Raw genomic sequence first — 25,762 nt, 5'->3', positions numbered from 1 at the left:
TGTTTGAGTTAGTTAATTCCTAGTTATAGGGTATCACCTGTCCCCAGGTTGTTTTTGCCTTGGACTTGATCACTGTCCACACTTCTGTTGTCAGGTCTAAAACAGACACCAATTAAAAGGAAATAGAGACAGCCAGCAGAGACGTCTGCCCCTCAGGAGTTAAACTTTAGACCACTGACCTTGTAAACTCTGAACTTCACTGGTATCTGATGAAAATGCATAGTCTCAAATAGCAGTGGTCAATACCTTTTTTAAATTGTTGAAGTCATGTTTTAACCCATTTGAGCAATAACCTTGTATTTTACAATCTCAAACATTTAGCAGAACCATTTACCCATCACCTTTCTGGGTTTTGTCTTATTACTTTACACCATGGATAGAGAAGTATCCTGACCATGAAGCAGATAGTTTTCACAAAACATTACAAATAGCTGTAAATGGTTGTAAATGATCTGTTTATTTGTTTAATCAGATAAGGCCAATGCTTCTCCAGCCTTGAAGAACCTTGAGGTGATCTGCACAGTGCCCTGCCGCTCCCTCCTCAGCCCCAGCTACTACCACAGCTTCGGCATGACTGACAACTACTTCATCTTCATTGAGCAGCCATTCAAACTGGACATCCTCAAGATGGCCACAGCATACATGAGAGGGGTCAACTGGGCTAGTTGTCTAAAGTTTTGCCCTGAGGAAAATGTAAGGGTTATAAGACTCATTTTCTTTGGCAATGAATTTAATGAGTCCAATGTAAGTGCAAGTACATTGTTTTTTCCATTTCACGGAAATTACATCCCTTTGTGTTTTCAATTTTGACAGACCCTGATTCACCTGATCGATAGAAAGACAGGCAAAGAAGTGGGCATAAAGTACTACACAGAGGCAATGATAGTGTACCATCACGTGAATGCCTTTGAAGAGGATGGTCATGTCATCTTTGATGTTATCGCCTATGAAGATCCCAGCTTATACAACATGTTCTACCTAAATGTGTTAAAAGAACAATCAAAGACCTCCGCAATGTCTGTGCCAAAGTGCAAAAGATTTGCCCTTCCTGTACAGACTGACAAGGTAATGGTTTGCAACTGATTACTATCTTAACCTTTAAACATTGCTCTCAACTAATGCGTAGTCAACTGTTTTTATAATGTTGCGAACTGTTTCTGAAGGGGATTGATGTAGGAGATGATATGGTGAAACTCCAATACACAACAGCCAGCGCTGTGAAAGAGAAAGAGGGTAAACTACTCTGCCAGCCAGAGGTGCTTTGTGACAGTAAGACCAAAACTTGTATTGCTCAATGTTCTGTTAAATTCTTGTGCCTTTATAGACACTCAAAATACATATCACCCCAACATTTTCTTTCACAATATACTCGTGTTGATTTTGTTGTTCAATCCCAAAATGTATCTACAGGTGTGGAACTACCCAGGATCAATTATGACTTCAATGGCAAGAAGTACAGATTTGTCTACATGACTTGTGTTGCAATGACAGCAGTGGCAACTAAGGTAAAAGTCCCTGTGATTTAATTTAGGCCTTTGTGAACATAACTGCATGTGTTGCTTATCTAATATTGTGTTAACTATATACTTAACTTTAATAAATAGATCATGAAGTTGGACATTGAGACAAAGGAGAGGACTGAATGGAGTGAGGAGAACTGCTGGCCATCAGAGCCTGTGTTCATTCCAAGACCCAACGGAGAAGGAGAGGATGATGGTGAGATTGCTTTACATGGTCCTCAAATCTTAAATATATGAAGACTTATGTTTTGATTAGAATGGCCAGACATTCACAATGTATTCTGAATAAAGTTAGAATTTCAATGAAAGTGTCTAACATATTCAAACAAAATGTCTCCTATGTCCAGGTGTGGTCTTGACAACAGTCATCAACTCCAATCCAGGGGAATCTGGCTTCATCTTGGTGCTGGATGCAAAGTCTTTCAAGGAGGTAGCTCGAGCATATATGAATGCAGAGCTTCATATGGACATGCATGGATACTTCATCCCAATGGAAAATTAGTATGACAAAGAAATGATTTACTCCAAGAGTAGCCTACTACCCTCCACAAAGAAATAGACACTATGGGAAACGATAGGGATAGTATTAGATACTTTAAATACCAAAGTGCCTTGTAAATGTTTTCTTAACAATGTCCCAGTGCTAATGTTGCTACATTTTGCACAACACATGTGAGCAGTTATCTATGGACTAATGCCAGTGTAGTCTTGAATTTGTCTTTATCTCAAGGGAACCCATTATGAATATCCTCAAAATCATCTACCATGAAATATTTAAGAAAATGTTTTTTAGCGTTTTGCTAACTAAGTATAACACACCAATCACATAATTATGTATTTTATTGTTCTTGTTTTTATGTAGTTTTGTCCTGTATAGCATTGTCAAGGAAAATCCTTATAATACAAATTATTGTACCATTTGTTGTTATTTAATTAGGCCTAATAAAGTGTGAAAAGAGTGATGGTTGTCTCCGGTCCATAAGAGGGCGCCAGTTACCCCAAAGTGAGTTTACGTTGATGTTTGCGTGACTCTGATCCCTACGTCATATTGTCGAGACGACCATCAACATTTGTCATCGAGGCGCGGTTTTATTATAACCTCAATGCGAGGGTCATGACTTTCTATAAACGTGTGGTGGATTACTGTTCATTGTTTTATCGCCATTAAAGTACTTGGTCACGATGCTCTCTATTTTAAAATTTCTTCAAAAAAATAAAGTAAATCAATTTCATTCATTTTAATGCATAACGTTAGACTAGCTAAATTTGAAGGTTGAGTGCGAATATTTTGTGCTCACTCAATCAAATCAGACAGCAAGTGACACTGACCATGTGACGTTAGCTAGCTCACGTCAAATGCCATTTCAAATGTATTGTGAGTTAGCAAACGTTCGCTAACTGTCTTTGAAAACATTTGTTTTAGGCAATTTTGGTTTCTAGACAGTTGCAGAGGACTCTGTCTTCTCAGACCGATGGAGAGACACGAATTGCACATTCTCAAAGAGAAGTTTCCATCGGCCACGTCTCTAAAAGTTGTGGACATATCAGGTAAATAGACCTCGAAACATGGGTGTCAAAAGGGGTCCTGATCTAGCTAAATCATTATGCATAATGAAATGTATGTTACTACGACGCTGAATTTGTTGTCTTACTGGTATTCAGTGGACTCACACTCGCGTGGTCATCCTTCCATATTAGGTCTCGTTTACTCGACTATTGGAACGAAATGCGAGAAGCTCCTAGGATAGTGCATTATTCTTGTGTGGATTATTGGCGGTTGGCATCCAATAATAATAGTGCTTTACCGCAACGACCTGTACTTTATTTACTCTCTCACATGTTGGAGTTCCAGATGCATAGATGCACTCATAAGTTCAAGAAAATACTTAAGGAAGAACAACCAAAAACCCAGCCCAAACTGCCTGTACTACCATACCCAGCACTATCTCTAACCACAGACCTGAGTGGGCAACACTACCTCTTCCAACATCTTCTGTAGATCCTTTGCAGAAATATCTACAATATCCAGAAACGGTTCAGCTGCTCTACCCAACAATTCCAATTTTATCTGACCAGCTTTCTACTTGTGCAGCACAATTCACAACCACTTTTACTATTTACTATTTGTCCTCCCTCTGAGCAGGCAACATGGAGAGCCCTGAGCCCTACCTCCTGATTCATCCTTCTCACTGCTTCTGCTTATGTAACACCCAGTCCCACCTGTGTCTGTTTCACCTTTACCAGGCAGTCTGTAGCCCTGGCCTCATGACTGCCTCCACAATTACTACACTTTCTGGGCTCACCCTTCAAACATTTCTCCACTATGTGGAAACCTCTACACCTTGTACATTTAGGCTGCCCCATCCTACACACTGATGCTACATGACCACATTTCTGGCAGTGGAAACACTGCAGAACAGCTGGCATGAATGCGCTAACCAGATAGCTCAATATATCTCAACCAGATCAAAAGTACCTCCAAATCAAAGCATAGCAAAACCGACAGGCTCCTCCTCCAATCCATCTCGATTACAGCTAAGCCACATGGCCTCACACACCATGAACCTTCCTCTTTAGCTGCTCAACCTCTACACTTAGAGGCACTGCTATTATGCCCTTGAGTGGAGCCCTGCTCCGTAAACTAAAGCATATTATTTCTTGTTCTCCCAGTCGGACCGTGCACAATGCTCAGTCCCTCTGGAAGGTGGATATGAAGCCTATCCTAACGAATAAGCTCATCTCTATCTTAGCATACTGCATACATACTTCCCTATCCTACTCTCCACCCAACTTGAGACCTCAAACGGGTCTGCCAAAACCCCATGATTGACTTTTTCTAAGAACCAAACTCCAATCACCATAGAATCCTCATAGACAATCCGCTTATTTGGATTCCCCAGATCTGCTTGCTTTCCATTCTTCAAAGGCACAGCAGTCGCCCGATCTTTCTTCTCAGACTCCTCACTTCCATTTTTACCTATCTCATCTTAACTCTCTTCACTTCCCTCACTCCATATCTCTCCCTCCATGATCACTATTACCGGAGAAAAAAAGGTTTTCAGCTTCATCTCTTAATTTATTTGTGCGAGGGCTAGTAAGTCTACGCTCGGCTAGTGCTCGGCCTAGGCAGGGGCGTCATGAACCCATTATTTTAGAGGGGTTACGAAGTACGAGAGGATGGAGGGGGAAGTTGGAGAATTTTTCAAATACCCGAAACAGCTTTTTTTCTGAAACCTAGAGGCATAAACATTATGCCTAATTCTATGTAAAAAAAAAAAAGAGATTTTTCTGGATAGGTTATCTAAGCATACCTCTGTACCTGTTCACTTTTAATGAGGGTGTCATTCTGACTATTGTAAATAACACATCAATATACTGCACTAATATGCCTAGGATATTACATACAAATTACACCACAGTACATGGGATCATAACACACATCAATACAGGCACATATCATGGCATCATAATTAATTCACAACTATAATGATATAAGGTGCCAGATTACATTGAAACCAAGTATATTTATGCATTTTTCTAAACATACCTCTTGAGCTGTCTGTATATTCCTGCCTGGTGGTTATTTTTGTTATGCTTCCCTGTATCTCTGCTAAAATATGGGTAAAATATTGAAAGGAATGTGAGTCTTATTCAGTACATTTAGTAATTACTTGCTTTTCTAAAGTTTAGCAAAATTGCCAGCAGACATGCCAGCTAAGATAGTTAGACAAGCTGCGCTAGTTATGAGGTTGGGAGATTGGGAACCTGTCTAGCAGCCTAGCTAAAGCAAACTTCATAAAGTGGCTAGAATTACAGAGAAATAACAACATTGTTTTATTTATTCATCAAAAATAAATCAATAGGCCGCATAGCTTAATCAAATGCATTTATAAACTTACCTCCTGTGAGTCCTGCAGCTAAAATCAAATCAAAAACAGGACAAATCTGAGGGGGCACGTGACCTTGTTCCCCTTATGGGCATGACGTCTCTGATTCCTTGGTGCGCTCATGACAATTGTGTGTCATTATGTTTTCTGTTCTTAGGTGGCTGTGGTGCCATGTATGAAGTCCACATAGAATCCAATGAATTTAAAGGGAAAAGAACTGTTCAACAACACCAACTAGTCAACCAGGTAACCTATGGAGATACATTCTGGAGAGATCAATTAGTTTGCACCATTGTATGGAAGCGTAGGCTATATAGCTGTCAAAATGTTACATCTGCTTTGGTTGATATTGTTTTGTACCGATCGGTTGTGTGGGGGTAGAGAGAAAGCAACAACAAATAGTCAAGTATGTCAAGTATTATGTCAAACCTTTCAGGTGAAATTATTATCCTGTAATGCATTTTATTCCATTTGCAAAATTGTTGCAAAAACAGCACAGCTGAAAAGTGCTATGTTCTCATCCACAGGCACTCAAGGAGGAGATCCAAGGAATGCATGGACTACGAATATTCACAGATGTTCCTCGAGAGTAGGACCAAGCCCTTTCACAAATTGTAGGTCTTTGAACATACACCCCTCGAACGGAATGCTCATATGCTGATTACATTTTGATCTGAGGATGAACACCCCAAAATCTCAGATTAATTGCTGATGTGTCTGACAGCAACAAAGGAAACAGTTTGTCCTGTTATTTCCTGACAGTTTTGTCAGAAATAATCTGTAGAATTTATGGTAGGGACACATTTTACAATGTCAATTGTGTAATAAATGTAACTCTAAAACCATCATATATTTTTATTTATTCACCATAAAAAGTTAAATTATTGATGATGAGATTATTCGAATGCTGCCTTTACAGAAGACATTGACCTAAAAAGCTATGATAAGCACAAAATGACGCTGTCAGGATTCATTAGTAAATTGCCAAGTCAATTAGCCCCCTAACCAATTGAGTTGGCTTATAGTGTTTTTAACCATTGTAAAGATAGAATGCAAATACATTGTAGTGAACAGTCAGAAAACCTCATGACGACTAGCTATGCAACTATTCTTGTACATTTAATCTGTCATTGAAAATCCTTCCTATATTTGTGTTTTTGTTTAGTGTAGTAGCTGTTTGTTAAAGTCATGAGACACAGTCATGAGACAAGTTTCGATTCCGTTTCCAGTATTTCTGTTTTGTCATTCCTCCTTGTTAACCATGAATGTAGAAATAACAATTGCTGTCGAAGTAGATGCACTTCAATAAATAGTATGTGATTCAAAGGACAAAAATACAGGATCCTTATGTCTTTATTAAAGGGATACTTCAGGATTTTGCCTACACTACTGTAGAATTTATCATTTGCAGGTGTCTAACAACCTCATTAGATTGTAATAATCACTGTGTGGGCCTACTCCAACTGTGTGGCCCCAATGCGACCCATACTTGGTAAATGTATACTGCAGTTTTTTTCTACTGTTTAATTCACCATTAGGTGGGGCCCCCTAGCTATTTCCCCAATATTTTTGTGGGTTAGTACTTCAAGTGAGAATACATTTTACTACATGGTAGCCACCTTGAGATGTAAATTTGTTGCTCGCTTATTCATAAACAGGTTATAATTGGATAATAGACATGAAAACTATTGCCAGGAAATGGACATGAATAATTTCCCCAAATACTGACATACAGTGTCATGTAGCCTATGTGTTGTTGTAGTCAATCAATGTTAGGTCCGTGTTTTGATACTCACAAATATTAGAATTTACGTGCCTGGAAGAAGAAATTTGTGAATAACCCTGTCTGATCACGTGCTCATTTGTAGGCACAATAGTGGAATTTGCTGTTCATCTTCAAAATAAAAGTCCCCCATTGAAAGTGATGCAAAGAAATAAATATAGTGGATTCATGCCATATTTGGACAGAATAATCCTAAACAAAGTTGGAATATTGTTACATAATTTAAAATGAAATACAATAATGAATTAATTTGACAATAAACAGAAAAATCTGTTGAAATTCAACTGCGTTGCCTTACATCAGATAATGCGTAAATTCTGCCTGCACTGATCGGTTGAGAGAAGCACTTTGCATAGGAGTGATGCCATCTGACATAAAACAATGATCCAATTGTGGATGTATTAGACTACATAATTGTATTGGGGGAAATACATAAAGTACCAGTCAATACTGGACACACCTACTCATTCAAGGGTTTTTCTTTATTTTACTATTTTCTACATTGTTGTAGTAACCAAAAAAAGTGTTAAACAAATTAAAATATGTTATATATTTGAGATTCTTCAAATTAGCCACCCTTTGCCTTGATGACAGCTTTGCACACTCTTGGCATTCCCCCAACCAGCTTCATGGGGTAGTCACCTGGAATACATTTCAATTAACAGGTGTGCCTTGTTGAAAGTTAATTTGTGGAATTTCTTTCCTTCTTAATGTTTTTGAGCCAATCAGTTGTGTTGTGACAAGGTATGAGTGGTACCAAGTCCATATTATGTTAAGAACAGCTCAAATAAGCAAAGAGAAACGACAGTCCATCATTACTTTAAGACATGAAGGTCTGTCAATCCGGAAAATGTCAAGAACTTTGAAAGTTTCTTCAAGTGCAGTTACAAAAGCCAACTGGCTCTCATGAGGACCACCACAGGAAAGGAAGACCCAGAGTTACTTCTGCTGCAGAGGTTAAGTTCATTAGAGTTAACTGCACCTCAGATTGCAGCCCAAATAAATGCTTCACAGAGTTCCAGTAACAGACACATCTCAACATCAACTGTTCAGAGGAGACTGTGTGAATCAGGCCTTTCATGGTTGAATTGCTGCAAAGAAACCACTACTAAAGGACACCAATGATAAGAAGAGCCTTGCTTGGGCCAAGAAACACGAGCAATGGACATTAGACCGGTGGAAATCTGTCCTTTGGTCTGATGAGTCCAAATGTGATATTTTTGGTTCCAACCGCCGTGTCTTGGTGAGACGCAGAGTAGGTGAACGGATAATCTCTGCATGTGTGGTTCGCACCATGAAGCATGGAGGAGGAGGTGTGATGGTGCTTTGCTGGTGAACTGTCAGTGATTTATTTAGAATTCAAGGCACACTTAACCAGCATGGCTTCCACAGCATTCTGCAGCGATACGCCATCCTATCTGGTTTGCGATTAGTGGGACTATCATTTGTATTTCAACAGGACAATGACCCAAAACACACCTCCAGGCTGTGTAAGGGCTATTTGACCAAGAAGGAGAGTGATGGTGCTGCATCAGATGACCTGGCCTCCACATTCACCTGACCTCAACCCAATTGAGAAGGTTGTCATGAGAAGCTGTCATCAAGCAAAGGGTGGCTACTTTGAAGAATCTCAAATATAAAATATATTTTGATTTGTTTAACACTTGTTTGGTTACTACATGATTCCATGTGTGTTATTTCATAGTTTTGATGTCTTCATTATTATTCTACAATGTAGAAAATAGTCAAAATAAAGAAAACCCTTGAATGAGTAGATGTGTCCAAACTTTTGACTGGTACTGTATATTCATTGTACAGCCTTACCTATGGATTGTGCACCCATGAAACGGGGTATCAGCCTACTCATTGACACCCACATAACACAATTTCATTATCAGAATCATATGTGTAAAGGAATAATTGTTATTTTTTTTAAATGTATTATTTATAAATGTTTACAAAAATGTTGACGTTAATGCTGTAGTTGGAGGCCACATTTTCGGTGAAAATCACTACAATAAATGTACTTTAGCTGCCAGCCTGGCCTGATATTGCGACCCAACTAGCTACCTACTTCTCTCCTTACTGAATGACGTGTTGTTGTGTTGCCAGCTTTGCAGCACACATATTTCCCCATTGGGCAGTAGACTGTATCACGGTGAAATCTAGATGGTTAATACCAATATGACTTTTTTTTTTTTATCGTGTAGGCTGCTATCCTACTCGAAATATAATCCCGTGGGATGGAACAAATTCACCACGTTAGCGACATGTGATACAATTGGCCCGTGAAGCAACTACTGCCCAGCTGGGGGAGCACCTCAATACAAACCCGTTGTACTGGTCATTCCTACGGACTTGTCGTTACGTTAGCTGACATCCAGATGGTGACCAATACTATAAGTTATTTCCCACTCGTCCATTGAAATAAACATCACATTCTTTTACAAGTTTTAATTAGTGCCAATTCCATGCTACTGTTTTGCCAGCTAATCAGCATAAACTAGGCTCATCAGGACGACTGACTGAACCGAAGCCTTTCGTCTCCACTCGACTCTCAACTGCGCGACATACGTGATCAATTTGGGCACTAGGCGTGTCCATGTTAATGATTTATATATATATACACTAGATGACTTTAAGGGGGCGCTAAGTTTAACTCTCTGTACCTCCATCTTGGCACTTCCCCACCGGTGGTAAAACAAATCTTTTGAAAGCTACATAAATACATGGATTAATGTCTACATTCGTTTTTGCCACGTTTATTATATTACAGACAACTTAATGCAAACTTTAAATTATATTATGTGAGCTAAACGTAAAAAAACGAATAATTTTTTTAAATTTTTAAATACTTAAAGTATATATTTTTAGAGATTAATACTGTTATTGTCCCCACTACAACAAAACAATACTTAAATACATGTAATGTTGTCTTTGAAACATGTAATTGAGGAGTGCCAATATGGCCGAGTGGTGGCTTCAAATCCTCTCATTGGCCAATATACAACATCGGCAATCCAAGATTTATAAACATCTTTATTCGGAATAGCCTCTCCCTCTTCCAAAAGAGAACTGATTCGGCTCATACTGCGCATTCTTAACTTGGAAGGAGGAAGGAAGGACCAGTTACAATCTCGAGCATCCCCTTCCAGCCTCATGAAGCCCACCGACATGGCTAAAGAAGGAACGGAGATGACAGAGGAAACTGAGCACATGATAGAGAAGAATGGAGCAAAAGAAACAGAAACTGTAGTATCTGCAGGAGATGCTAAAGAAATGCGAGCCGTAATACTGTCAGGTTTCGGGGGTCTCAACAAACTCCGGGTAACCAAGAAGGCGATGCCTGAGCCACAGGAGGGAGAAGTGAAAATTCGCGTCAAAGCATGGTAAACGTTGCATATTAAACTGTTGATTAATTGTTACATTGATGCCTGCCTAATTATCTTCAAATGTCAATGATGCGAAGTTACCACATTCATACGTGTATTGCAACATGTTGCAGATTCTGATTCAGTATGGGCGAGCCATGAATAAACCTTGAATTGAAGTAGGTTAAACTCGACCTGAGTAGTTTGTAAAAGTGACACGATAAAAGGACTCATTACATTCATGAAGCCACATGTCCTCTGATGTTTCACTGTCTGTAGTAGATGATGAATAAGGACTGTCTGTGGAGAAGGCATGCAAATGAAAAGCAAAAACACCTGCAATGTTGGAATTAATACAAATTTGGCTTGATAAAAGTATTTGCTTGGCATGTTTTTGACTGATCATCTTAATGAGCTTTTATTGGGGGAATAGTTACTGTAAATATCACAAGCCAGTTGAAATTGATTTTCTCACTACAACTGGCTCATGCAAAGTCCTACACTTGTGGTATTTGTGCTCTATTCTCTTATGATTGCCTACTTGGCATTTAGTAAGTTCGATTTTGATGAGGGATTGGATAAATGTCTTTAGTCCAACAATATTGTTTTATTGATAATATTGAAATACACAAACTATACCTTCAACAAGTGAGAAGCAATTTTTCCATAAAAGGGAGAGCCTGTTACAGATATGCTCTATCACAGATTGGCTATTTATTGTTCAGTACATGTGAATCACTATGGCCTTGGAACTGTAGCCCCTTTTAATAGTCTGGAATTCAAGCATGGGTTTGTAGATATCAAACAGCTTGTGTTGTGCTTATGACTGCTCAGGCATTTATTTATTAACATATTTTAAGTCTAAGTAACATTTATCAAATAGTGAAAATGTTCATCATGCAATATTGTGTCTTCTCCAATATCATAAGTTAAAAATAAATAACTTTGCTTGATTGTGAGGTTAATATCAATGAGACATTTACTGTTGCAGTGGCTTGAACTTCCTGGATCTTATGGTGCGTCAAGGTAATATTGACAGTCCTCCGAAAACTCCACTTGTCCCTGGATTTGAGTGTTCTGGAATAGTGGAGGCGATGGGAGAAAACACAAAGGGATTTGAGGTCAGTGAATCTAGATCACAGTATGTCACAGATATTATGTTGTGGATTAGTAGCACAACTAAACTCAGCAAAAAAAGAAATGTCTCTTTTTCAGGACCCTGTCTTTCAAAGATATTTTGTAAAAATCCAAATAACTTCACAGATCTTCATTGTAAAGGGTTTAAACACTGTTTCCCATACATTCCATAAACAATTAATGAACATGCACCAATGGAACGGCTGTTAATACAATAACAGCTTACAAAACGGTAGGCAATTAAGGTCACAGTTATGAAAACTTAGGACACTAAAGAGGCCTTTCTACTGACTCTGATAAACACCAAAAGAAAGGGTCACTGCAATAATTGCTATGTCCGTACTGTGAGATGCCTAAGACAGCGCTACAGGGAGACAGGATGGACAGCTGATCGTCCTCGCAGTGGCAGACCACGTGCAACAACACCTGCACAGGATCGGTACATCCGAACATCACACCTGCGGGACAGGTACAGGGTGGCAACAACAACTGTCCAAGTTACACCAGGAATGCACAATTCCTCCATCAGTGCTCAGACTGTCCGCAATAGGCTGAGAGAGGCTGGACTGAGGGCTTGTAGGCCTGTTGTAAGGCAGGTCATCACCAGACATCACCGGCAACAATGTCGCCTATGGCACAAACCCACCGTCGCTGGACCAGACAGGACTGGCAAAAAGTGATCTTCACTGACGAGTTGTGGTTTTGTCTCACCAGGGGTGATGGTCGGATTCACGTTTATAGTCGAAGGAATGAACGTTACACCGAGGCCTGTACTCTGGAGTGGGCTCGATTTGGAGGTGGAGGGTCCGTCATGGTCTGGGGCGGTGTGTCACAGCATCATTGGACTGAGCTTGTTGTTATTGCAGACAATCTCAACGCTGTGCGTTACAGGGAAGACATCCTCCTCCCTCATGTGGTACCCTTCCTGCAGGCTCATCCTGACACGACCCTCCAGCATGCCAATGCCACCAGCCATACTGCTCGTTCTGTGCGGGATTTCCTGCAAGACAGGAATGTCAGTGTTCTGCCATGGCCAGCGAAGAGCCCTGATCTCAATCCCATCTGGGACCTGTTGGATCGGAGGGTGAGGGCTAGGGCCATTCCCCCAAGAAATGTCTGGGAACTTGCAGGTGCCTTGGTGGAAGAGTGGGGTAACATCTCACAGCAAGAACTGGCAAATCTGGTGCAGTCTATGAGGAGGAGATGCACTGCAGTACTTAATGCAGCTGGTGGCCACACCAGATACTGACTGTTACTTTTGATTTTGACCCCCCCTTTGTTCAGGGACACATTATTCCATTTCTGTTAGCCACATGTCTGTGGAATTTGTTCAGTTTATGTCTCAGTTGTTGAATCTTGTTATGTTCATACAAATATTTACACATGTTAAGTTTGCTGAAAATAAACACAGTTGACAATGAGAGGACGTTTCTTTTTTTTGCTGAGTTTATATTGATCTCACTTTGCATTTTTACCCCACAAAATATTGATTTGTGTTACAGTTTGAAATGGTTAATGTTGATATTTTGAAATTCATTGGTCGGAGTAGCATGTGAGGTTTGGTGCATTTCTAAAACAAACCTGTAACCACGTCACCTCCAAAATGTGCATTTATCATATTTTATAGCTTACCCTTTCCTCTCTCCAGATAGGAGACCGGGTTATGGCTTTTGTAAATTACAACGCCTGGGCAGAGGTGGTTTGCACACCGCTGGATTACGTCTATAACATGCCTGATGATATGACATTTCCTGAGGCAGCAGCCTTCTCCATGAACTTCGTGGCTGCCTACATGATGCTGTTTGAGGTTGCCAATCTCCGAGAGGGGATGTCAGTATTGGTCCATTCAGCAGGAGGGGGTGTGGTAAGTCAACTCCCGAAAGGAGGTGGAAAGAAAAACACAGCATCTGAAAATGATATCAGTGATGTTACTATAGATACCGCCAAGGTGTGTATCTCTGGTGGCTCTTGAGGGTAATAGCCTGTGGCTATTATCAGACAGCTCAGATGCTGTTTTACATAATGCTATATTCATGATTGAAGATGATGGTGAGATGAGGCTGAGAAAAGGACATCTAGGAAAGATGTGACTGTGGTTGAAGATAGAGAGTGTCTGGGCTGTGCTGTTTACAGTATATATGCACACAGACTCTTCAGACTTAAAAAAAAATATTTTACAAGACATTGAATTATCAGGCTCATGTAGCATATTTCCCTTTAGCGAAAGCATTGTTAGTGATTCCCAGCTTTAATAATTAAACATAACTAGATATGTAACTATACTCTAGAGATGCTCCTACAGACTGTAATTCATGAACAACAGTAGAGCGTCTGCTCAGATTTCAGATTGATGCACACAATAGGGTATAACTCTGTTGTTTAATTCACGCATGTAGTACCATACTGTAGTGGAGATGGACAAGAAAACATTTACTGTCTTTACCTAGTGTGTTGAATGATTAGAACAGGATGAGAATAATTATTATAATTATTTTTCATATCAAATATGGATTATGGTTGGTAAAGCTGTGATGCATAACCTGTGGAAATGTCATTGTCTGGATTGGCCTTGTGTAATTGTGTCTTGGAGAGTCTGACTGGGATTGTGTGGTGTTTTTCAGGGTCAAGCTGTGGCTCAGCTGTGCTCCACTATACCCAGCGTCACTGTGTTTGGAATGGCCTCATCTTTCAAACATGAAGCCATCAAGGACTCTGTGACCCACCTCTTCGACAGAAACATTGATTATGTACAAGAAGTTAAAAAGTAAGGTTTGTTTTTTGTTTTACAATAAAAATTATTTGGGATAAAATCTTTCTTCTAAACATAGAGCTGCAGAGGTAATTGTTCTGCACAATTTTTATGAATAAGACTAATTTGTTAGCAAATGTGTAATTTCATTGGATTTTACAGGTTTATTCAAATATGATTAGATATAATTTCACATAATTACTAAGAATCTCTTTTGGTTTATAATGTGCAATTTGATATGTACATATGAATTGACAATGATAATGTGATAACGTAGAACACAGAGCATGTAGAGATCAGGGAGATGCAGATGTTAGTTGATGCCATATTTGGACGTGCGTGGCTGCGGTCCCCATGGCAACACACAGCTCGTCTCCGAGAGCAACGGCAGTGTGTGAGGCAGAGTGCTCAAAGGCTCTCTGAAGGCAACCTGCAACAGGCTGTCTGCTGGGGACGTGGAACAGCTGGGCCAATCAGGAAAGCGCCCTGATGCCTCATAAATACTATGCCCATTCAGATCACTCTGCATGTCGTTGTCTTGTCTGTTCCAAACATATTACTCACCATATGTCTGCTGCAGAGGGACAAGTGAGAGCCATGAGAAAACGAGTTTTGATTAGACATGGAAATAAAAGTGCTGAAAACAAGTTGGCTCCCTATTTAAAAAGAAGATGGAGAACAATCTCTGGAGGAAACAAACTGGAGTTTTGGTGCAGGTACAGACAACTAGCGCAAAAAATAATATTGCGTAATTGTCAAAACGACATGATATATTGTAAAAAATAATATCCCGATATGTAACTATATGGATTTTGTCACCCATCACTAATTATCATGTTTGATTAGCAATCAGTGCAATCCATAGGGATGCTGCCTCCTCAATAGGAGACATTCAGAAAATAACCCTCTATGCCAAGGCCAACTTCATGACTGTCTAATAGGAATAGTGTTTTGGAGGTGAGTCATGCAATCAGGAGGCTGGCTGGCTCGTTAGCTAACGTGACGTGTGTGTGATCTTACATGTTTACCTAGCTTGATTAATTGTTTATTTAGCTAGCTAGCTACATGTCTTAAAGCATGTCCATCCGATAATCACATTCTGAATTTATTCTGAAGTGCTTTATAAATGCATACATTTAACCAAGCTTTCCTCTTGAGTTCCTTTCTTAAGGAGCCTAATCCCTGGTTCCCCCTCAGTACTTATTGACAGATGGAGAATACTGTCTGCCTGCAAATCACAATGGTAGTAAATACAGCCATATCAGAGGGAGAGGCAGATTAATAAGCCTTTCATCTCCGTGGCCCCACATTCCTCTCAGGATCAAGAGCAAAGCAAAATTAAATTGGTCTTAAGTCGCCCCTTTTACAATATGCAAGGCTATGGGCATCATAAGACCCCCGAGCAGTTTAGCCAAGCAGGCGGGCAGGCCACCAGGCAGAAAGGAAGGCATTAAGGACCCCTTGATCAGAACATTGCTCTCATTCTTTCTTTCACATTGTTGCTCTTAAGTGAGTCATGCCATGAAAAATCACACCAATGGTTAACCTGTCCAATGCTTATAGGTCTTTTAATACTGTATCACTTGAAATCAAGAGTGGAATTTGATTGAACAAAAGGCTGATCGAAATGTCAATAAACTGTATTGTTTAGTATTTGCTAAAAATATATAAATGTAACAATTGAAATCTGAGCTAAACATTGAATGACTAATAGATTGATAGGCTTCTGATGCTAGCCTGCAGTTGAGGCTGTCTGTAAATGAGGAACATGTTGATTCTTGTTAATTGAATTTCCTGTATTTGGTAGGATCTCTCCAGAGGGAGTGGACATCGTCCTGGACTGTCTGTCTGGGGAGAACACTGGTAAAGGCCTCGGACTGCTGAGGCCTCTGGGAACCTACATCCTCTACGGTTGGTGTCCTATCAGGATGCTACTCATAAATTCGCTACATTGTGCCACCAGTATCGCACATAACGCTCTTGAGATATGATGTGGTGTTAGCCTGTGAATGATGAAGTATCTTGAGTGACATTTTTAATTTAGGACATTTCAAACTTACTGACAGGTATTGTATATAGGTTAGGCACCATTGTACTTGTGCTATACATACAGTGGGGCAAAAAAGTATTTAGTCAGCCACCAATTGTGCAAGTTCTCCCACCTAAAAAGATGAGAGAGGCCTGTCATTTTCATCATAGGTACACTTCAACTATGACAGACAAAATGGAAGAAAAAAAATCCAGAAAATCACATTGTAGGATTTTTAATACATTTATTTGCAAATTGTGGTGGAAAATAAGTATTTGGTCACCTACAAACAAGCAAGATTTCTGGCTCTCACAGACCTGTAACTTCTTCTTTAAGAGGCTCCTCTGTCCTCCACTCGTTACCTGTATTAATGGCACCTGTTTGAACTTGTTATCAGTATAAAAGACACCTGTCCACAACCTCAACCAGTCACACTCCAAACTCCACTATGGCCAAGACCAAAGAGCTGTCAAAGGACACCAGAAACAAAATTGTAGACCTGCACCAGGCTGGGAAGACTGAATCTGCAATAGGTAAGTAGCTTGGTTTGAAGAAATCAACTGTGGGAGCAATTATTAGGAAATGGAAGACATACAAGACCACTGATAATCTCCCTCGATCTGGGGCTCCACGCAAGATCTCACCCCGTGGGGTCAAAATGATCACAAGAACGGTGGGCAAAAATCCCAGAAACACACGGGGGGACCTAGTGAATGACCTACAGAGAGCTGGGACCAAAGTAACAAAGCCTACCATCAGTAACACACTACGCTCCAGGGACTCAAATCCTGCAGTGCCAGACGTGTCCCCCTGCTTAAACCAGTACATGTCCAGGCCCGTCTGAAGTTTGCTAGAGAGCATTTGGATGGTCCAGAAGAAGATTGGGAGAATGTCATATGTTCAGATGAAACCAAAATATAACTTTTTGGTAAAAACTCAACTCGTCGTGTTTGGAGGACAAAGAATGCTGAGTTGCATCCAAAGAACACCATACCTACTGTGAAGCATGGGGGTGGAAACATCATGCTTTGGGGCTGTTTTTCTGCAAAGGGACCAGGACGACTGATCCGTGTAAAGGAAAGAATGAATGGGGCCATGTATCGTGAGATTTTGAGTGAAAACCTCCTTCCATCAGCAAGGGCATTGAAGATGAAACGTGGCTGGGTCTTTCAGCATGACAATGATCCCAGCATGACGTTGCCCGGGCAACGAAGGAGTGGCTTCGTAAGAAGCATTTCAAGGTCCTGGAGTGGCCTTGCCAGTCTCCAGATCTCAACCCCATAGAAAATCTTTGGAGGGAGTTGAAAGTCCGTGTTGCCCCAAAACATCACTGCTCTAGAGGAGCTCTGCATGGAGGAATGGGCCAAAATCCCAGCAACAGTGTGTGAAAACCTTGTGAAGACTTACAGAAAACGTTTGACCTCTGTCATTGCCAACAAAGGGTATATAACAAAGTATTGAGATAAACTTTTGTTATTGACCAAATACTTATTTTCCACCATCATTTGCAAAAAAATTCATTAAAAATCCTACAATGTGATTTGCTGGATTTTCTTTCTCTTATTTTGTCTGTCATAGTTGAAGTGTACCAATGATGAAAATTACAGGCCTCTCTCATCTTTTTAAGTGGGAGAACTTGCACAATTGGTGGCTGACTAAATACTTTTTTGCCCCACAGTATACAGTGCCTTCAAGAAGTATTCATACCCCCTGACTCATTCCATATCTTGTTGTTTTACAGTCTGAATTCAAAATTGATTAAATATATATTTTTTTTCACCCATCTACACACAATACCCCACAATGACAAAGTAAAACATTTATTTTTAGAAATGTTAGCAAATTTATTCAAAATGAAATACAGAAATATCTAATTTACATAAGTATTCACACTCCTGAGTCAATACATGTTAGAATCACATTTGGCAGCGATTACAACTGTGAGTCTTTCTGGGTAAGTCTGTTAAGAGCTTTGCAAACTTGGATTGTACAATATGGTTGTTGATCATTACAAGGCAACCATTTTCAAGTCTTCCCATAGATTTTCAAGCAGATTTAAGTCAAAACGGTAACTTGGCCATTCAGAAATATACACTGTCTTCTTGGTAAACAACTTCAGTGTAGATTTGGCCTTGTGTTTTAGATTATTGTCCTGCTGAAAGGTGAATTCATCCACCAGTGTCTGGTGTAACCAGGTTTTCCTGTAGGATTTGCCTGTGCTTAGCTCCCTTCTGTTTCTTTTGTATTCTGAAAAACTCCTCAGTCCTTAACGATTACAAGCATACCCATAACATTTCAGCTTGTCATTACAAAATACAGTTTTTTTTAAATTACATTTTACTTTGACATTATGGGGTACTTTATTGTGTTTAGTGACAAAAAAAAATCGTAATTTAATCTATTTTAAATTCAGGCTGTAACACAACAAAATGTGGAAAAAGTCAACTGGTGTGAATACTTTCTGAAGGCACTGTTTCCTATGACATAGCTTAGACCACAAATATTTGTAAAGTTTCTTGTAAGATATAGGCTCAAGCTCTTCAGACTTTCACCTCGTCTAAGGACACTTAGAATACAGATGGTCCTTTTATTTCGAGGTAATATCCCTCCATCTACTCAATAGTCAATCTGGACAGAATTTAAGCGACCGCTTGAACCTCATTGAAAACCAGGCGTGCGTTGTGATTCAGTGCGAAATGTAGGTTAATTCAAATGGATTAAAAATGACACCTGAATATATTTTACTGCCCCTGGCTTTTATCCACATCTGAATTGTTTAATTACAAGAGTTTTCTTGGGTCTCAGATAATGTAGAATTAGTGTTTCTGTCAGTATGACAGTCGTGGAGTTGTAACACTAATGCGGCATGAATCAATGAATGGTATGACGGTGAACAGAGTTCATTAGCTGTGCCAGACCTAAAGGAGGCAACCACTCCTCCCCCCACAATAACCCCTCTTCACCTCTCGGCTCTGTACGGTTCACCCATCACTTCAGCCCAACAGTTAACATCGCCACCCTGTCTCTCTCTATAAGCTTGTGTCTTTGTTTTTGTCTTTTCAGGCTCATCAAACATGGTTACCGGGGAAACAAAGAGTTTCTTCAGCCTTGCAAAATCTGTGAGTTAGAAATGCTGAGTCTGTCACTGAGTTTACAGAATGGAACAGTCTGTTTAATATTTATCGAACATTCATTACTTACAATGAAACACAAATGAGTTATTGGGGTTAGTGATGTGTGTGTCTCTGGTTTGACTCCCCAGTGGTGGCAGGTTGAGAAGGTGAACCCTATTAAACTCTATGAAGAGAACAAGGTCATTGCTGGATTCTCGCTGCTCAACCTCCTGTTCAAGCAGGGCAGGTGTGGGCAGGTGAAAACGGTGGTGGAGAAACTCTTCTCCCTCTACAACCAGAAGAAGATCAAACCTGTGGTGGACTCCCTGTGGGCACTGGAGGAGGTAAGGGGACAGCTGGTGAGCAGGGACATTTCCCTGAACACATCTGGCATGATGTCTTTGACTGGCAGGTCTACAATCTGGGAATGATCCACACGGTCACTAAGGAAACACAGATGGGTAGGGAAGTTTTAGAGAAGTTGTTATGGAAACATCTTGGATGGAGTGTCATCTGTTGATTGTCACTGTTGTTAGTGGACGTTGGTTTGGCCTGCAGATGGCAGGTGGGCCGTTGAGACCGGTTGCTTGTTTTGATGGCTGCAGTTATGTGACGTTTATATTCACGCCCACATGAATTCCATACATCAATCTCTCCTCTCCATCTCTGCCAGTGCATCTCTCTGCGTGTCTGTTTTCCTCTTTCTGTTTCTACACAGTCACCAACTCTGTTTGTAAAGAAACACAAATGTGACATTTGGGTGTTTCACACATTCTGCTATTTCTGTGGACTTGATAGTGGAACTGCTAGTGGTTAGCAGGCAGCTCAGCATGGAGGGTCATAGAGTCATTTATTGACACAACACTCCTGCTGCTATGAGGTAGATGATTGGTGGTTTAATTATTCACAAGATCCCCTGCTTATAGAACAGGGAAAGGCTTTTCCTCTCCATTCATATTACTGGTGTTTACCTCCACTCAGTTATATTTCTTTATACAGATATACAGTATACATACATATATACACATATACAGTATACATACATAAATACAGTATACATACAGATATTCACCTAAATCTGTCTCAAAGGGGAAAATGAATAGACACATTTCATTATTTCTGTCCTGCCTATCCAATGTCTAAGACACTACTCTACGTTTCAAATCGCATTTTATTTGTCACGTGCGCCGAATACAACAGGTGTGGGTAAACCTTACAGTGAAATGCTTACTTACAGGCTCTAACCAATAGTGCAAAAAAGGTATTAGGTGAACAATAGGTAAGTAAAGAAATTAAAACAACAGTAAAAAGACAGTGAAAAATAACGGTAGTGAGGCTACATACAGACACCGGTTAGTCGGGCTGATTGAGGTAGTATGTACATGTAGATATGGTTAAAGTGACTATGCATATATGATGAACAGAGAGTAGCAGTAGCGTAAAAGAGGGTTTGGGGGGTGGTGGGTGAAGGGACATAATTCAGATAGCCCGGTTAGTCAATGTGCGGGAGCACTGGTTGGTCTGGCCAATTGAGGTAGTATGTACATTAACGTATAGTTAAAGTGACTATGCATATATGATAAACAGAGAGTAGCAGCAGCGTAAATAAGGGGTTGGCGGGTGGTGGGTGGGACACAATGCAGATAGCCCGGTTAGCCAATGTGCGGGAGCACTGGTTGGTCTGGCCAATTGAGGTAGTATGTACATTAATGTATAGTTAAAGTGATATGCATATATGATAAACAGAGAGTAGCAGCAGCGTAAATAAGGGGTTGGGGGGGGGGGGGGGGGGGCACACAGTGCAAATAGTCTGGGTAGCCATTTGATTACCTGTTCAGGAGTCTTATGGCTTGGGGGTAAAAACTGTTGAGAAGCCTTTTTGTCCTAGACTTGGCACGCCGGTACCGCTTGCCATGCGGTAGTAGAGAGAACAGTCTATGACTGGGGTGGCTGGGGGATCCAGGATCCAGTTGCAGAGGGAGGTGTTTAGTCCCATTTATCCATTCCAGGAAATGTGAATAATTTCTCTGGTAAGGCTGACATGTTGTTATTTGAGTAGAACCAGTCAAGGAGATACAGTGTGTCATGCGATTTGATTGAATTACATTGTGTTGGTCAGGTGGCCAGTTCAAATGACAGAGCCGACCTCTGATTCAGAGGGGTTGGGTTAAAAGCGGAAGTAAAGTTTTGGTTGTGTGCACTAGACAATAAAAATAAAAGCCATCCTTTCTTTGCTTCATTTTGTAGCTGAAATTGCTGCCTGCAAACATGTTCTTGCGTCATTCCGGTTTTGAAGTTGCAAAATAATTGGCCTTTCCAGCAGAGAGGGCAGTGTGAGGAAAGCCTGTTTGAACAGTAGGTGACTATATATGTTTGATTCTATCCATTTTTCTTGTTAGAAAAACCCTCCACTTATTTGAACGTTGACCCTGTGCCCACCAGATGACTCACAGTGTTGTCTCTCAGAAGGATGGCATAGATACTTATTCACTCCCTCTTTGATCTTGGCTTCTACTCAATGTGCCCAACATTCTTTAAGAAGTGAATTTTTCCTGTAATCAGAGAATGTTCATGAAGACCTTTAAAAAAAACTATAGAAACTCAGAAAATGAAGTTTATTAGAAATGTAGCGAGTGTTCAGCAGTCCTGGTTTGGTACATGATTCTGTACAGTACACTCTTAGAAAAAAAAGGGTTCCAAAATGGTTCTTCAGCTGTACCCATAGGAGAACCCATTTTGTTTCCAGGTAGAACTCTTTTGGGTTCCATGTAGAACCCTCATTGGAAAGGATTATTTCTACCTGGAACCAAAAGGGTTCTACCTGGAACAATAGTGTTCTTCAAAGGGTTATCCTATGGAGACAGCCGAAGAACCCTTATTGATTTTAGATAGCATCTTTTTTTCTACGAGTGTACCGTTAACAAGAGGACATTTAATAAATGGGCTCCCTTGTATTCAGAAAACAGCCTTTGTTGAACAGCCACCTCTGACTTGCTTGAAGAAAGCAAGCAATGAATAGAGGACAAGATTTATTTTATACTGAACAAAAATATTTGTATTTATTTTATTTCATCTTTATTTAACCAGGTAGGCCAGTTGAGAACAAGTTCTCATTTACAACTTCAACCTGGCCAAGAAAAAGTAAGGCAGTGCGACAAAAACAACAACACGGAGTTACACATAAACAAACGTAGTCAATAACACAAAATAAAAAGCGCAACATGCAACAATTTCAACAATTTTACTGAGTTACAGTTCATAAAAGGAAATCAGTCAATTTAAATAAATACATTAGAACCTAATCTATAGATTTCACATGACTGGGCAGGGGCACAGCCATGGGTGGACCTGGGAGGGCATAGGCCCACCCACTGGGTTTTTCCCCACAAAAGGGCTTTATTACACATATTAATACTCCTCAGATTCATCAATTGTCCGGGTGGCTGGTCTCAGACAATCCCACAGGTGAAGAAGCCGGATGTGAAGTCCTGGGCGGGCATGCAGTTGTGAGGCCAGTTGGGCGTACTGCCAAATACTCTAAAACGACGTTGGGGGTGGCTTATGGTAGAGAAATTAACATTATATTATCTGGCAACAGCTCTGGTGGACATTGCTGCAGTCAGCATACCAATTGTGTACTCCCTCAAAGCGTGAGACATCTGTGGCATTGTGTTGTGACAAAACTGCACATTTTAGAGTGGTCTTTTATTGTCCCCAGCACAAGGTGCACCTGTGTAATGATCATGCTGTTTAATCAGCTTCTTGATATGCCACACCTGTCAGGTAGATGTATTATCTTGGCAAGGGGGAAATGCTCAATAACAGGGATGTAAACAATTTCAGAGAAATAAGCTTTTTGTGCATATGGAACATTTCTGGGATCTTGGTTTCTTGTTTTTCCTTTTGATCCTATCAGGCGTTGTGGGGGGAAAGTGACAGACTGACTCCCCACTATTCTGCATGGTTGTCATGGTTTCAGAAGTTGGATCTATCCACAGCGTTCTGCAAAGTCATGCCAAGATGGGTGGCACCTTTAAATGCTCATAACAGAATAGGAAAGAAAGTGATTGAGGAATTGAAATCCCTAATTACAGATGTATCACACTGATATGCATACTGTAATAAGTTATACTTTTTTTCCCAATCAAGATTTTTAATTAGTAAATCATTTTGAGTTGGTAAATGTACTTTTCTAAAAGGCTCCCCTATCTTAGATCTGTCCATTAGAAGCATTTTGTGGATTTTTGACTAAACTTTCAATCATTTTACTCTGAGGACTGTATGTACTGTACCTGGACATGGCTCTTATTAATCTCTGCTGTTCACTTCTCCCCCAAGAGGGCTCTTCAGAACACATGTTCTCTATCTGGAAGCCTCCACCACACAGAGAGTTATGTTTTGGATGTGAAGGTGTGTTCTGCCTTATGCCGTCACAGCGTGGAAAAGTGTTATTTAGAAAGTCAGGGAGATTGGTACCTGCTGCTCCATACTCAAATCAAATGTTATTGGTCACGTGCTCCCCGAATACAACAGGTGTAGTAGACCTTACAGTGAAATGCTTACTTACGAGCCCCTAACCAACAGTGCAGTTTCAAAAAATAAGAATAAGAGATAAAAAATAACAAGTATTTAAAGAGCAGCAGTAAAAAGGGGGGTGCCGGTACAGAGTCAATGTGCGGTGGCACCAGTTAGTTGAGGTAGTGTGTACATGTAGGTAGAGTTACTTAAAGTTGAAAATAAAAGAGAGCCGCACACTCTAGGAGCTCAGATGCAAAAATGTAATACCAACGTTTCGACAGCCAAGCTGTCTTCATCAGGGTATAAACAGCTTGGCTGTTGAAACGTTGGTATTACATTTTCGCATCTGAGCTCCTAGAGTGTGCGGCTCTCTTTTATTTTCAAGTTTCTACTCCGCTAGCCAGCACCTCGTCTTAATAGGTGTGCGTTTCTTTTTCTTCTAGAGAGTTACTTAAAGTGACTATGCATAGATGACAACAGAGAGTGCCAGTGGTGTGTGTGTGTGGGGGGGGGGGGGGACCTAGAAGCCTCTTGGACCTAGACTTGGCGTTCCAGTACCGCTTGCCATGTGGTAGCAGAGAGAACAGTCTATGACTAGGGTGGCTGGAGTCTTTGACCATTTTTAGGGCCTTCCTCTGACACCGCCTGGTATAGAGGTCCTGGATGGCAGGAAGCTTGGCCCCAGTGATGTACGTGGCCGTACGTACTAACCTCTATAGTGCCTTGCAGCTGGAGGCCGAGCAGTTGCCATACCGGGCAGTCATAAGATGTAATAACATACTAACTACGCGGGCTGTATCTCCTGACTGATACGTCTGCAGACTAGTCACTGCCCGGAGCAAAACGACTCTGCTAATCATGAGGAGACTGCAGCTGGTACCGCAGAAGAGGGCGAGAGAGTGTAAGGGCAGAGAGAGAGAGAGAAATTAGTGGTTAATGAGAAAGCAAGGGATAGTGGAGGATAGTGTTTTGAAAAGGGAGAGGTTTGAAGGAAGCTTCAGTGTTGTAACATTTTACAGCATCGCTCACACTAAAGCTCAGCCCTAATAGTCATCCTTGTTTATGATCCTACTGTTCTGCTTGGAAACAATACCAGACCCAGAGGGCGAAATAGATGAGTTGGCCATGTCTTCTCCAAGCAATGTGAATCTTATTACCTGTGTTGTGGCCATGCTTTCTGGATGCCATTTAACCCCCTGAGCTGAAGATGATTATCTGGACACTTTCTATGACAGCAACATTCATCATTCAGCACCAGTGTGGCCAGGGGCCTCGCTGTGATTGTTTGGTATGGTCCTCTACCTTCTGCTCCACAGTAGTCATGAGGGAACTCATGCACCATCTCCCCGTGACATCCTGACCAGGGGATATCCTTTTGTTCTCCACAGCCTCTTAATGTCTCTAGAGTCGGGTTTGTTTTGCAAAGCAATATATCAAATGGGTTTGCACAATGAAAAGCAAGTTTACCTATAAGGCCCTTGTCTTGGAGAGCAGCTTTGAAGCCACAGACTTCAATTACTACAAACTATTTCTGAATGCCCTGAGCATCACAGAGGCAATTCTCTCCTGTGCCATGAGTCAAGTGAAGTCCTGGAGAGGTCCATAGTGAAGTTGAGGGGGCTATTAGAGGAATGCAGCCAAATAATGCACAAAGC

General features: G+C 40.6%; 3 protein-coding genes across 5 annotated transcripts in view; all 3 read left to right on the top strand.

The window, feature by feature from the left end:
- bco1 (beta-carotene oxygenase 1) overlaps positions 1-2,479 on the top strand; it is a 31,780-nt gene extending 29,301 nt beyond the window's left edge. For 2 of the 3 annotated variants that reach the window (XM_036980741.2, XM_036980740.2), the window contains 6 exons: positions 473-693; positions 814-1,065; positions 1,164-1,269; positions 1,411-1,505; positions 1,605-1,716; positions 1,868-2,479. In XM_036980741.2, the coding sequence (XP_036836636.1) occupies positions 473-693; positions 814-1,065; positions 1,164-1,269; positions 1,411-1,505; positions 1,605-1,716; positions 1,868-2,022 (941 nt within the window). In that variant the 3' untranslated portion in view covers positions 2,023-2,479. The remainder of the gene's footprint in view (positions 1-472; positions 694-813; positions 1,066-1,163; positions 1,270-1,410; positions 1,506-1,604; positions 1,717-1,867) is intronic. The other variant, XM_036980739.2, reaches the window with a different exon arrangement.
- A 102-nt stretch (positions 2,480-2,581) lies between these two features.
- LOC110526384 (bolA-like protein 3) lies at positions 2,582-6,742 on the top strand. Its single transcript, XM_021607326.3, is given in 5 exon segments — positions 2,582-2,738; positions 2,944-3,008; positions 3,010-3,068; positions 5,565-5,653; positions 5,935-6,742. Coding segments are annotated over 5 exon segments (315 nt in total). The 5' UTR covers positions 2,582-2,702; the 3' UTR covers positions 6,001-6,742.
- Positions 6,743-9,916: 3,174 nt separating this feature from the next.
- LOC110526383 (putative NADPH-dependent quinone oxidoreductase VAT1L) overlaps positions 9,917-25,762 on the top strand; it is a 38,431-nt gene continuing 22,585 nt past the window's right edge. The window contains exons 1-7 of the mRNA XM_021607325.3: positions 9,917-10,579; positions 11,553-11,682; positions 13,347-13,562; positions 14,320-14,462; positions 16,255-16,358; positions 19,540-19,595; positions 19,739-19,933. Of these exons, the coding sequence (XP_021463000.3) occupies positions 10,350-10,579; positions 11,553-11,682; positions 13,347-13,562; positions 14,320-14,462; positions 16,255-16,358; positions 19,540-19,595; positions 19,739-19,933 (1,074 nt within the window). The 5' untranslated portion in view covers positions 9,917-10,349. The remainder of the gene's footprint in view (positions 10,580-11,552; positions 11,683-13,346; positions 13,563-14,319; positions 14,463-16,254; positions 16,359-19,539; positions 19,596-19,738; positions 19,934-25,762) is intronic.

This window comes from Oncorhynchus mykiss, chromosome 6 (assembly GCF_057628025.1).
Source record: "Oncorhynchus mykiss isolate SJ-2025 chromosome 6, ASM5762802v1, whole genome shotgun sequence".
Lineage (NCBI taxonomy): Eukaryota > Metazoa > Chordata > Actinopteri > Salmoniformes > Salmonidae > Oncorhynchus > Oncorhynchus mykiss.
The sequence above is the reverse complement of the archived record's forward strand: the minus strand, read 5'-3'. Positions and strand labels throughout refer to the sequence as shown.